This window comes from Xyrauchen texanus, chromosome 6, assembly GCF_025860055.1.
Source record: "Xyrauchen texanus isolate HMW12.3.18 chromosome 6, RBS_HiC_50CHRs, whole genome shotgun sequence".
NCBI lineage: Eukaryota > Metazoa > Chordata > Actinopteri > Cypriniformes > Catostomidae > Xyrauchen > Xyrauchen texanus.
The window spans coordinates 442061-454560 of NC_068281.1; the positions used below are offsets into that span (position 1 = coordinate 442061).

The following is a 12500-nucleotide window of genomic DNA, read 5'->3' on the forward strand; positions in this document are numbered from 1 at the left end:
GAGTTGAAGATGATGAGATGAACCATCTGAAGGTTTGAGAGTGTGGCAGGTGTTCTGCGTGTCAGTGGCCTTTTTACTCTGTCTGTGTTTTCCTGGTTTTTTTCTGCTCTGCATCTCAATCCCCCCCACACCATCAGAGCTGCGAGAAGGTTGGTGTGTTTTTGGTTCTTTTCTCTCTTTTCTTTTGTTTGGCATTTGTGAACACACAGTGATGTCAGTGTTGAGTAGCGCAAGTCCCCCGCAGTAAACCCACACGAACGTCTGAGGTCAGTCTGTTGCATTGGGACAATTTTCCATTCGGAAGTCCCGTCACTCTCTCTGCACGCGTTGCCATGGAAACCCAGCAATTGGATATTACGGAGTGTGTGCATGAGGAGTGTCGCATGCCTGAACGGTGCAGCGTTGTGATTGGCTGCTGATGTTGTCCCGTGCCTGAAACATGTCACTGTTTAATTGCTTGTTGTTGGGAGTTATTTTGCTCTGTCTGTCTGCCTGTCTGTCTGTCTGCCTGTCTGTCTGCCTCTCTGTCTGCCTGCTCTTGCTGTTTGTGTTGGTGTGTGTTTGTGCTTGTCTGTGTTTTCTCCAGATGATCAGAGTATTGATCGCTCTACAGTATCATCAGCTGTGAGCTGTCAATCAATGACACGTGATCCACACAGAAGAGAGCCGAGTAAAGTGTTTCCCGATTGGTCTGTAACCCAACCCTAACCAATCAAGTTGCACTTTACTGGAATTAAAGATCCTTTCTCTGAAAACAAATAAAATCATGTCTCCAGTGAAAACATTCGTAAGATGTTCTTGAGAAGCAAAAGCAGTTTTCTGAGAGAATATTTCAGAAATGAAGTTTATTTCTCTTGATTTGAAACAATGAAATCAACGAGATCATCCAAATAAACTTCATTTAAAAGTGTTTTCTCTAAATGTCTCGTTGTTTCTCAAGTAAAAGTCTGGATAACTCCAGAAGAAAATGGGGGCGGGACTATCCGTCTGACCGGCCAATGGCAACAGAGGGAAGTTTCCGGGAAACCTGTTTGCAAACAATATCTGTAACAGTATTGATCATTATTTACGGTTCTGTTTGGTGATGTCAGAAGCACCTAAATTAACTTTGACCGTGTAGCTAACGTGAGATTAGCATTTCGCAATTGTGCCGCGCTAACTGAAAGTTTTTCATTCATGATTCTGGAGGCGTTTGGCAGATACGGTCAATGAATCTTTTGAATCTCATTGAATATGTTAATCAGCTCACGTCAGGAGTTATTATGAGCGATATCGCTCATAACGAGAACGTTATAATGGCTCTGCCAGAAGAGGGACGCAACATTACGTTGTGGAGCGGAGGGGGGTGGGACCGGGTCGGAATAAAGATAAAGGCGGCAGGTGACGATGGTTCGAGAGAGAGAGAATTACGGGCATGTCCGTTCTAATGGCCCAACGAGGTCCATCCCAATTCTCTCAAAGGGGACCTCGATCAGTGGAAGGGGGCGCAATGACGTTCAATGATGATTTACCAGCTGACATTCGCGGTACGCCTCAAAAGCGCCATTGCTCCCCCTTCCACTGATCAAGGTCCCCTTCGAGAGAATCCTATCCCGGGCGCGCCTCATCAGGCCGATTGGGGACCGGGCGCGTGATATTCCGACCCGGCCCCGCCCCCCTCCGCTCCACATACGTTTACCAGTTTCGCTCATGAATATTAATGATGTAACATTCAGCCTCTGATTTGCTGTAATCGTCACTTTAGAGAAATATTACAGTATTAATGGGCTGCAGAACGACTACACACAGTGTTTCATGGATCAAATGATCTGATGGGATTATTATGGGATAGATCAGAATTATAATCCATCTGTAATCCCTGATCATCGTCTCGTGATCAATCGTGCACGAGGTTTAGAAGTGTTCAGAGTTGTTTGCGATGTCTGTGTCGTGTTGGCATGAGCGGCATGATTGTCGTCTGTTTGTCATCGCCGGTGCCCTGTTTCCATTCTGTCATGTTGATGAAGCGTTCAAACGTTGAAGTGTTGGAAAGATGGCGAGTGACACACACCGCACAGACGCCCTTGCCGTGCACGATACCAACCAGAGAAGCAAGAACGATCCTCTGATGTTGCACAGAATAACAGCATGTCACCGGAGTCAGTGACTCTAAACCTCCATCTTTATATCAGAAGAGTGTCGTTAGTGTAAGACGAGTTATTGTAACGACACATGAGCTTTATAATATCATTAGAAGCTGATGCTGTCTCTGTCTCTGGAGGAAACGGCGGCTTGTTCGTTTAGTGTGTGTGTGTGTAAGTCAATACACTCGTCTCTGCTGTAGGGATTGCGATGGAGATAATTCATTGTAATGTGCTTCAATAACAAAGGCAAATCCAATTCAACAGTGCCCATTGTTGCACAGATCAAGTGTGCTGTTACCACCAATCACATCCTTCCCGTATCGCTGAAGCCTTTTAAGAGCCGCAAAGTGATTTCTGTGCCGTAGATGTTCCTTTAAATGCAGGATTACCATCCAGAAACTGCTGCACTGTTTTACTCAGTGTACCGTAATGAGTGATAATCCTGCCATTGTCCCGATCCGTGTGTGGGCATGATGCAGCGTTTGCATGCGGAGAGTGTTGCATGGTGACAGCACACATGGATGCGCTAATGCATGCACTAACCCCGCTTTAACGAGCTCTTATTAACCTCAGCTAATGACTGCTGTAGATTTAGCAACTGTGTTTCATATCAAACTTTGGTGTGTCCAATCCTGGGTCTCCTTGTGTCAATGCTGTAAATCACTTTTAGAGTTACTGATTGTTAATGCCAATGAGTGTGTTTACATGTACAACAAAACGCTGCTTACGATCAAAACGAGGCTCATGTTAAACGAGGACCGTCCGCGTGTTTGGCGCTTGGGCTCTTGGGCGCTTGGGCACGCAGTGGGTGCAAGACGGAGCAGCCCACAGAAAACTGAAGCATGTGTTTGCATTAAAGGTCAGGGTTAGCGTGTTGCGTGCAGTCAAGCGTTCAGATTTTAAAGTATCTCTTTTGACTGCGAACACATATGGATGCGTCGACGCATTAGCTCAGCGAACTGCAGGTGTCCGTGCGGCACGCCCCGATGACATATTCTGCGTCACGTGTAGCGTGCGAGACACCGAGGATACTTTGAGTCTAACCATCAGAATGTCAGTAAAGGTGTTGACATCAGAGTCATGAGCAAAACTCGACCTTTATGACCTCACAACAATAAAGGAAAACCATTGAAGGTGTTTACGTGACCGGTGACCACATGTTTAAGCATATGAACGCACCCTGTGAAAACTGATCAACGCATTTTTGTAGGTAATTGGTTGAATGATGTGATTAATACTGTCCTCCATTACAAACACAGATACTGTTAGAAACCGTCAGCGGATGTAGCTGGATTTTATTCCTCTTTGCTGAAGTCGTAGATTTGAGCTCTTGATCTGACGTGTTTAATCCCCATAAGCCTCAGCATCAAAGACGCTCTGCTCAGACTCACAGTTGGACTTTAAACCCCAGAAAGCCTTAAAGGTGCCATGAGTGATGTTAGCTGCTCTAGAACAGACGGTCCATGAGTTAGACACGCCCCTCTTTCCAAAACCCCGCCCTACAGACATACAGATGAGTGTTGACGGAACTGTCACAATCAACCGTAACAAACAACAGTTTGCTCCCGCGGTCACGTCAGTGATCAATGTGATTGAAGTGCCTCAAAGTCTTCTGATGAACTGATATAATGATCACTTACAGCGTCTTTAACGTCGGTGTGTTTCACTTCTGTCACGACTGTCACGCTTCTATTGATGTGAAGGGAATTATTGATGTTACGGCGACAGGAAATGAAGTCCTTCCGTGAGTTGTGTTCAGTTTCCGTCACTGTAAATCACAGTGTTTATAATGAGATGTATTAGTGTCACGCAGTTGCCCTGAACACACTTGAGCAAACTAGTGAAAGTATTCCGTAGACTTCCGTCTGCTTTAGATCTCTGACAGTAACTGATGATTTCATGAGAGCACATCATCATTCTGTCTCTGCGTTTCATCTGTCAGTGATCTCAGCGTTGGCAGTGCTCCACGTTAACTGAGTGGATCAGCAGCACTTCCAACCATTTCTGTTTCATGTCTTTATACAGTCAGATACAGAGCTTGCGTTAGACGCAGTATTTGCCTCTTGATCGTCGACATCTGCAGCTGAAGAATCACATGTATTAGCGTCCTGGAGTGCTCTGAAGGGGAAACAAAGCTCAAAGCAAATAATAAAATGCAACTAACCGTATGATCCTGCACGGTTAGGACAGAAAACATCTCTCTGGCTTTTTCATGCAAACCATCATTTGGTCGAAGCTAAACGAGTTGCTTTTTTCTTTCATTGTTCGTGATGATCAGTTTTAGTCTTGGGTCACAATTTTTCATTGGAAGTAAAAGCAGTTGAGATTGATTACGTTTGATCAAACGTGCAGACCTAAACACAATGGCTGCTTTGGGTCGCGCGGTTCGATCATGGACATTACTGCAGCATTTCCACAGTTCTGCACGGCACGATTATAAACCGCTCTGAGCCTGGAGTTCTCAGCACGGTTAGCTAACTGTACTCAACCGTTCTCAACCGTACTCAACCGTTCTCAACCGTACTTAACCGTACTTAATTGTACTTAATTGTACTCAACCGTACTCAACCGTTCTCAACCGTACTCAACCGTTCTCAACCATACTCAACCGTACTTAACCGTACTTAACCATACTTAATTGCACTCAACCGTTCTCAACCGTACTTAACCGTACTTAATTGTACTCAACCGTACTCAACCGTTCTCAACCGTACTTAATTGTACTCAACCGTACTCAACCTTTCTCAACCGTACTTAATTGTACTCAACCGTACTTAATTGTACTCAACTGTACTCAACCGTTCTCAACCGTTCTCAACCGTACTTAACCGTACTTAATTGTACTCAACCGTACTCAACCGTTCTCAACCGTACTCAACCGTTCTCAACCATACTCAACCGTACTTAACCGTACTTAACCGTACTTAATTGCACTCAACCGTTCTCAACCGTACTTAATTGTACTCAACCATACTCAACCGTTCTCAACCGTACTTAATTGTACTCAACCGTACTCAACCGTTCTCAACCGTACTTAATTGTACTCAACCGTACTTAATTGTACTCAACCGCTTCTCAACCGTATCTCTAATTGTACTCAACCGTACTTAATTGTACTCAACCGTACTCAACCGTTCTCAACCGTACTCAACCGTTCTCAACCGTACTTAATTGTACTCAACCGTACTCAACTTGTACTCAACCGTACTCAACCGTACTCAACCGTTCTCAACCATACTTAACCGTTCTCAACCGTACTCAATTGTACTCAACCGTTCTCAACCGTACTCAACCGTACTCAACCGTACTCAACCATACTCAACCGTTCTCAACCATACTCAACCGTTCTCAACCGTACTCAACCGTTCTCAACCGTACTCAACTGTTCTCAACCGTTTTCAACCGTACTTAATTGTACTCAACCGTACTTAATTGCACTCAACCGTTCTCAACCGTACTTAACCGTACTCAACCATACTCAACCGTTCTCAACCGTACTCAACCGTTCTCAACCGTACTCAACTGAACTCAACCATACTCAACCGTACTTAACCGTACTCAACCGTTCTCAACCGTAGTCAACCGTAATCAACCAGTACTCAACTGTTCTCAACCATACTCAACCGTTCTCTACCATACTCAACCATACTCAACCATTCTCAACCGTTCTCAACCGTTCTCAACCATACTTAACCTTACTTAACCTTACTCAAGTGTACTCAACCGTACTCAACCAAACTTAACCGTTCTCAACCGTACTCAACCATACTCAACAGTTCTCAACCATACTCAACGGTTCTATATCGTACTCTACGGTTCTCAATCGTACTCAACCGTTCTCAACCTTACTCAACCGTTCTCAGCCGTTCTCATCCGTACTCAACCATACTCAACGGTTCTAAATCGTACTCTACGGTTCTCAATCGTACTCAACCGTTCTCAACCTTACTCAACCGTTCTCATCCGTACTCAACCATACTCAACGGTTCTAAATCGTACTCAACCGTTCTCAACCTTACTCAACTATACTCAACCATACTTAACCATACTCAACCATACTTCACCATACTCAACCTTACTCAACTTTACTCAATGGTTCTCAACCATACTCAACCGTACTTAACCATACTCAACCTTACTCAATGGTTCTCAACCATACTCAACCATACTCAACCATACTCAACCATACTGAACCTTACTCAACTTTACTCAATGGTTCTCAACCATACTCAACCCTACTTAACCATACTCAACCTTACTCAACTTTACTCAATGGTTCTCAACCATACTCAACCATACTTAACCATACTCAACCTTTCTCAACTTTACTCAGTGGTTCTCAACCATACTCAACCTTACTCAACCTTACTCAACTTTACTCAATGGTTCTCAACCATACTCAACCATACTCAACCTTACTCAACTTTACTCAATGGTTCTCAACCATACTCAACCATTCTCAACCATACTCAACCGTACTCAACCATACTCAACCGTACTCAAAAGTACTCATCCGTTCTCAACTGTTCTCAACCGTACTTAACCATTCTCAACCATACTCAACCGTACTTAACCATACTCAACCTTACTCAACTTTACTCAATGGTTCTCAACCATACTCAACCATACTCAACCATACTCAACCATACTGAACCTTACTCAACTTTACTCAATGGTTCTCAACCATACTCAACCCTACTTAACCATACTCAACCTTACTCAACTTTACTCAATGGTTCTCAACCATACTCAACCTTACTCAACCTTACTCAACTTTACTCAATGGTTCTCAACCATACTCAACCTTACTCAACTTTACTCAACCATTCTCAACCATACTCAACCGTACTCAACCATACTCAACCGTACTCAAAAGTACTCATCCGTTCTCAACTGTTCTCAACCGTTCTCAACCATTCTCAACCGTACTCAACCATACTCAACCTTACTCAACTTTACTCAACCATTCTCAACCATACTCAACCGTACTCAACCATACTCAACCGTACTCAAAAGTACTCATCCGTTCTCAACTGTTCTCAACCGTTCTCAACCATTCTCAACCAGTACTCAACCATACTCAACCTTACTCAACTTTACTCAACCATTCTCAACCATACTCAACCGTACTCAACCATACTCAACCGTACTCAAAAGAACTCATCCGTTCTCAACTGTTCTCAACCGTTCTCAACCGTACTCAACTTTTATCAACCATTCTCAACCGTATTCAACCGTACTCAACCATACTCAACCGTTCTCCACCGTACTCATCCATTGTCAACCGTACTCAACTATTCTCAATTGTACTCAACCGTACTCAACCGTTCTCAACCGTACTCAACAGCGCTTAAACGTACTCAATCGTACTCAACAGCGCTTAACCGTACTCAACCGTAGTCAACCGTTCTCAACCGTACTCAATGGTTCTCCACCGTACTCATTCATTGTCAACCGTACTCAACTATTCTCAATTGTACTCAACCGTACTCAACCGTTCTCAATCATACTCAACAGCGCTTAACCGTACTCAACCGTAGTCAACCGTTCTCAACCGTACTCAACAGCGCTTAACCGTACTCAACCGTGCCGGTGGAATGGCTTTAGCACGTTGTGACTCACGATTGTCCTCTTGCTAACGGCAGATATCTCACAGTGCTTTTAGATGTTTCTTGTTAAGTCGCTGATATTAGAATGAAGTTAATAAATTAGTATTTAGTGCATCTTGATTGGATGATGATCGTTTATCTGTTGTTGTGTCCTTCATTTGTTGATCTACACTTCTTTTCCATCAGGGAATTACATTATTAGCTCATTAAAACTCTCAATGTATCAATATAGTCTCACATTGTCATATCACACTTATAGAATATTTTTACAATAAATGTTTTTAGTTAGTCTGGGAACTTTTATCTTTCTGCATATTCGAGTCACAAGTCCTGAGATGATGATGGTGAACCTCTCGCCTTTTCCTCTTCGATTGCCTTTTGCATAGTTGGAAAAATGCTGCAACATGCCTTCGTAATGTTTACCTCTCACCCGTCACCACAGACGGATCTGTTCAGGGCAGTCTCCTGATTTCACCGCAACCGTAACCGTGGCAACTGGTCAGGATCGGCACAGAACGACACAGTCTGGTGTAAAAGCGGCTATGGCTTTCACATGTGTGTTTTTGGGATATCACGGAAACACTAAGATGTGGATAAAGATTGAAGGATGTGCAAAAAAAACGTACATGCTCAAATGAGGTGGATACGTTTATTGAATCGATAAGAAGACATGCACATAAAGTTCGATAGAAGCACATTTCTGAATATATTTCCGTTGATTTTATATATGAAAACAGAAAAAAGTATAAAAAGGTCACAACTTTGCCTCATTATGGGATGCATAACTCTCAGAGGATATCATCATACAGCACCTGACATGCTGCTCTAGTTATTGTGAAACACCACAGTCAGTCATGAACGAGACGGTCCACTATCACCAGAAGTGTGTGACACGCAGACCTCAGACATCTGCTGCTGAACGCTAGCAAACGTGACTAGCGAAGGAACAATGGAGCGGCCAGTGTTGCGTTGATCTCTTCATGTGTTCACGTGTTGTTTCTGGTCTGACGGTGCTGCTGCGAGTTCAGGCACGTGGCGCTCTTAATCACGCTTTCCATTTCCTGTTTGATCTGTCTGCGATGAAACCAGCTGAAATCAAAGACCGCTTCTCTCAGAGCAGGGGTCAATACGATCAACATCTGCAGATATTGATCAGAACTGTGACTCTGAGGCGACACTGATCTCATTTGAGTTTCTCTCGGCTCACCGGAGGAGCTCCAAACCCCGTCATCTGAAGCAAACCTCCTGATGTGTTAGTCAGTGTGTACGAGACCTCGGCTCTGCCCTTCATCTGCATTATTATTCTGTAGCATCTGCTAGTCAGCATTTATATTTAGCAACACGTCCTTTTAGCTGTAACAATGTTTTTCACGGTTTGAACAGCTGTTGGAAACATGGACCATTTGCTGTCATTGTCACCTGGTTTTCTTTTATTCCCTCTGTCTGTGTCTCTGCTGTAGTTCGGCGTGTCGCTCCTCGCTTCACCATCCTGCCCACGAGCCACGAGATCATGCCGGGCGGCAGCCTGAACATCACCTGTGTGGCGGTCGGGTCGCCCATGCCCTACGTGAAGTGGATGCTCAATTCGGAGGATCTGACGCCCGAGGACGAGATGCCCGTCGGGCGAAACGTTCTAGAACTGAACGGCATCCGCGAGTCGGCCAACTACACCTGCGTGGCCATGAGCAGCCTGGGCATTATCGAAGCGGTGGCACAAGTGATCGTTAAATGTAAGCGGGCGTTTCTTAAAGGGACAGTTCACCCAAACATGGTCATCACTGACTCGCCCTTGTGTCGCCCAAGAGTAAATGATGAGAAAATTATAATTTGTGGGTGAAGTATTCCATTAAAGGAGCTCAAGAGAGTTTGTTATGAACTCTAACGTTCATTGTAAAGCTCTATTGTCTTCTTTTATGTCAACAATTGACTCATTTGTGTCTAGAAGATATTAAATGAGACAAAGTAACAATTGTTGTCTCCCGGAATGTTCCTGGAGCGTTTCCAGAACGTTTTTAGTTCTAATAGATAACAGACGTTCTGAGTTTGCTGGTTTAGACAGAACTGAGTTACCTCTGAACACAATAACATGTTCTTCTGTGTTCTCCAGCTTTACCCAGAGCTCCCGGTACCCCCATCGTCACGGAGACGACCCCCACCAGTGTCACCATCACCTGGGACTCCGGTAACCCGGACCCCGTGTCCTATTACATCATCCAGTATCGCGCCAAATCGCCAGACAGCAAGTACGAGACGGTGGACTCGATCACCACGACGCGCTACAGCATCGGCGGTCTGTATCCCAACACAGAGTACGAGATCCGCGTTTCTGCCGTCAACACCATCGGACAGGGTCCGCCCAGCAACAAGGTGGAAGCTCGCACCGGCGAACAGGCCCCCGCCAGCCCGCCGCGAAACATCCAGGCACGCATCATATCCCAGAATGCCGTGATGGTGCGCTGGGACGAGCCGGAGGAGCCCAACGGTCTGATCAAAGGATATCGAGTTTATTACACCATGGATCCGTCACAGCCAATGAGCAACTGGCAGATCCACAACGTCCAGGACAGTGTCATCACCACCATCCACAGTTTAGTGCCGTCTGAGACGTACACCGTACGCGTGCTGGCGTTCACGTCGGTGGGAGACGGACCGTTCTCTGATCCCGTTCATGTCAAAGTGAGACCTGGAGGTGAGTGGCAGGAAATCAGAATGAAGTCATGTGATGGCGTTCTGTCATCACGTGACGTGTCTGTTGTGCTTCTGTTGCAGTTCCCGGACAGCCAGGGAAGTTTCAGGTGGGTAAAGTGACGGACACGAGTGTTGAGTTGACCTGGGAACCCGCGTACTCCAAAGAACCAGTGAAGAGTTATGAACTCATCTATAAAGCTCCAGAGCTCGGCATTCAGGTGAGAACAATATCAATCATATTGTCACACTTTTTGCATAATTTTGCAAAATTACAGCTCGATTGATAATCTGTGATATTTCGCTTGTTTTGTCTCATATTTCATCTCAAGCGTGCTCTTCATTACTCATGTTTCAATCCACTTTTCCTGCTTTTTTTGTTATCGACAGTGAAAATGTGTAAAAAAAAGTTTGGAAAATGTTGCCGCTTTATGCCCGTTTCCATTCAAACGGGCTTTTATGGATAATAACGGTGTGCGTGATGACGTCATGCCTAATATCAGTTTTGGTTTAGCGCAACAGAAATGTGTCCTGAAGCGTTTCCATACAGAAATGTGTTCATCACTAATTCACCTCCAGATGTCCTGATGTTCTCCTCTGAAGTTTGGGGGTAAATGGGGAGACTTCAGTGAAATGATCCAGTTTACTGTCACTTTAATGAACAAATAAAAGCAGTCAGAAGAGGAATTGCAGTAGTGAGCAGCTGCTGTTCTGATGGGACTGTGATATCGGTCCTGATGTTGCACCTGTCACAGGTTGCCATTGGTTACTGAACCGAAAGTGAATCATCTGACCCATAATGTCATTTATATTTTCTGAAGCAGTAAATGTGATCCGAGGTAAAGAAGGTTAAATGTAAAATATTTAAACATTTTAAAATGTTTAAAAGCTGTTTTTCTGAACTCGGTGTTGGACCGAATAGTTCAGATAGTTTATAATCTTTTCTGAGAACATCATTCAGACGACTTTATTCATCAGCAGAACAGGGTACGAATAATTTCACTTTGTTAAAGAAAAGGCAAGTATAGGCCGAACTATATTATTTATTCATTTGATGCTTTATTTAATTTAATACAGGGAATTTTGCCGGCATGTTTTTCAAAAGTAGCTATAAAGAATATATATTGTGGACATTAGTGACATTATGGACATTAGGGACATTGTGGACATTATGGACATTAGGGACATTGTGGACATTAGGGACATTGTGGACATTATGGACATTAGGGACATTGTGGACATTAGGGACATTGTGGACATTATGGGCATTAGGGACATTGTGGACATTATGGGCATTAGGGACATTGTGGTTATTAGGGACATTATGGGCATTAGTGACATTATGGACATTAGGGACATTATGGACATTAGGGGCAGTATGGGCACTAGGGACATTATGGATATTATGGGCATTAGGGACATTATGGGCATTAGGGACATTGTGGACATTAGTGACATTATGGACATTAGGGACATTGTGGACATTATGGGCATTAGGGACATTATGGGCATTAGGGACATTATGGACATTATGAACATTAGGGACATTATGGACATCTGGGACAGTAGGGACATTATGGGCATTAGGGACAATATGGGCATTAGTGACATTATGGACATTTTGGGCATTAGGGACATTATGGGCATTAGTGACATTATGGGCATTAGGGACATTATGGACATTATGAACTTTAGGGACATTATGGACATCGGGGACAGTAGGGACATTATGGACATTAGTGACATTATGGGTATTAGTGACATTGTGGACATCTGGGACAGTAGGGACATTATGGACATTATGGGCATTAGGGACATTATGGACATTAGTGACATTAGGGACATTATGAACATTAGGGATATTATGGACATCTGGGACAGTAGGGACTTTATGGACATTAGAAACATTATGGGCATTAGGGACATTATGAACATTAGGGACATTATGGACATCTGGGACAGTAGGGACATTATGGACATTAGTGACATTGTGGACATCTGGGACAGTAGGGACATTATGGACATCTGGGACATTATGGGCATTAGGGACATTAGTGACATTATGAACATTATGGGCATTAGG

The 12500-nt window shown here is 44.0% G+C and overlaps 1 protein-coding gene across 1 annotated transcript in view; it reads left to right on the forward strand.

The window, feature by feature from the left end:
- LOC127645047 (receptor-type tyrosine-protein phosphatase S-like) overlaps positions 1-12500 on the forward strand; it is a 148327-nt gene that overhangs the window by 77222 nt on the left and 58605 nt on the right. The window contains 3 exon segments of the mRNA XM_052128563.1: positions 9193-9462; positions 9840-10421; positions 10502-10638. Coding sequence (XP_051984523.1) covers positions 9193-9462; positions 9840-10421; positions 10502-10638 — 989 coding nt within the window.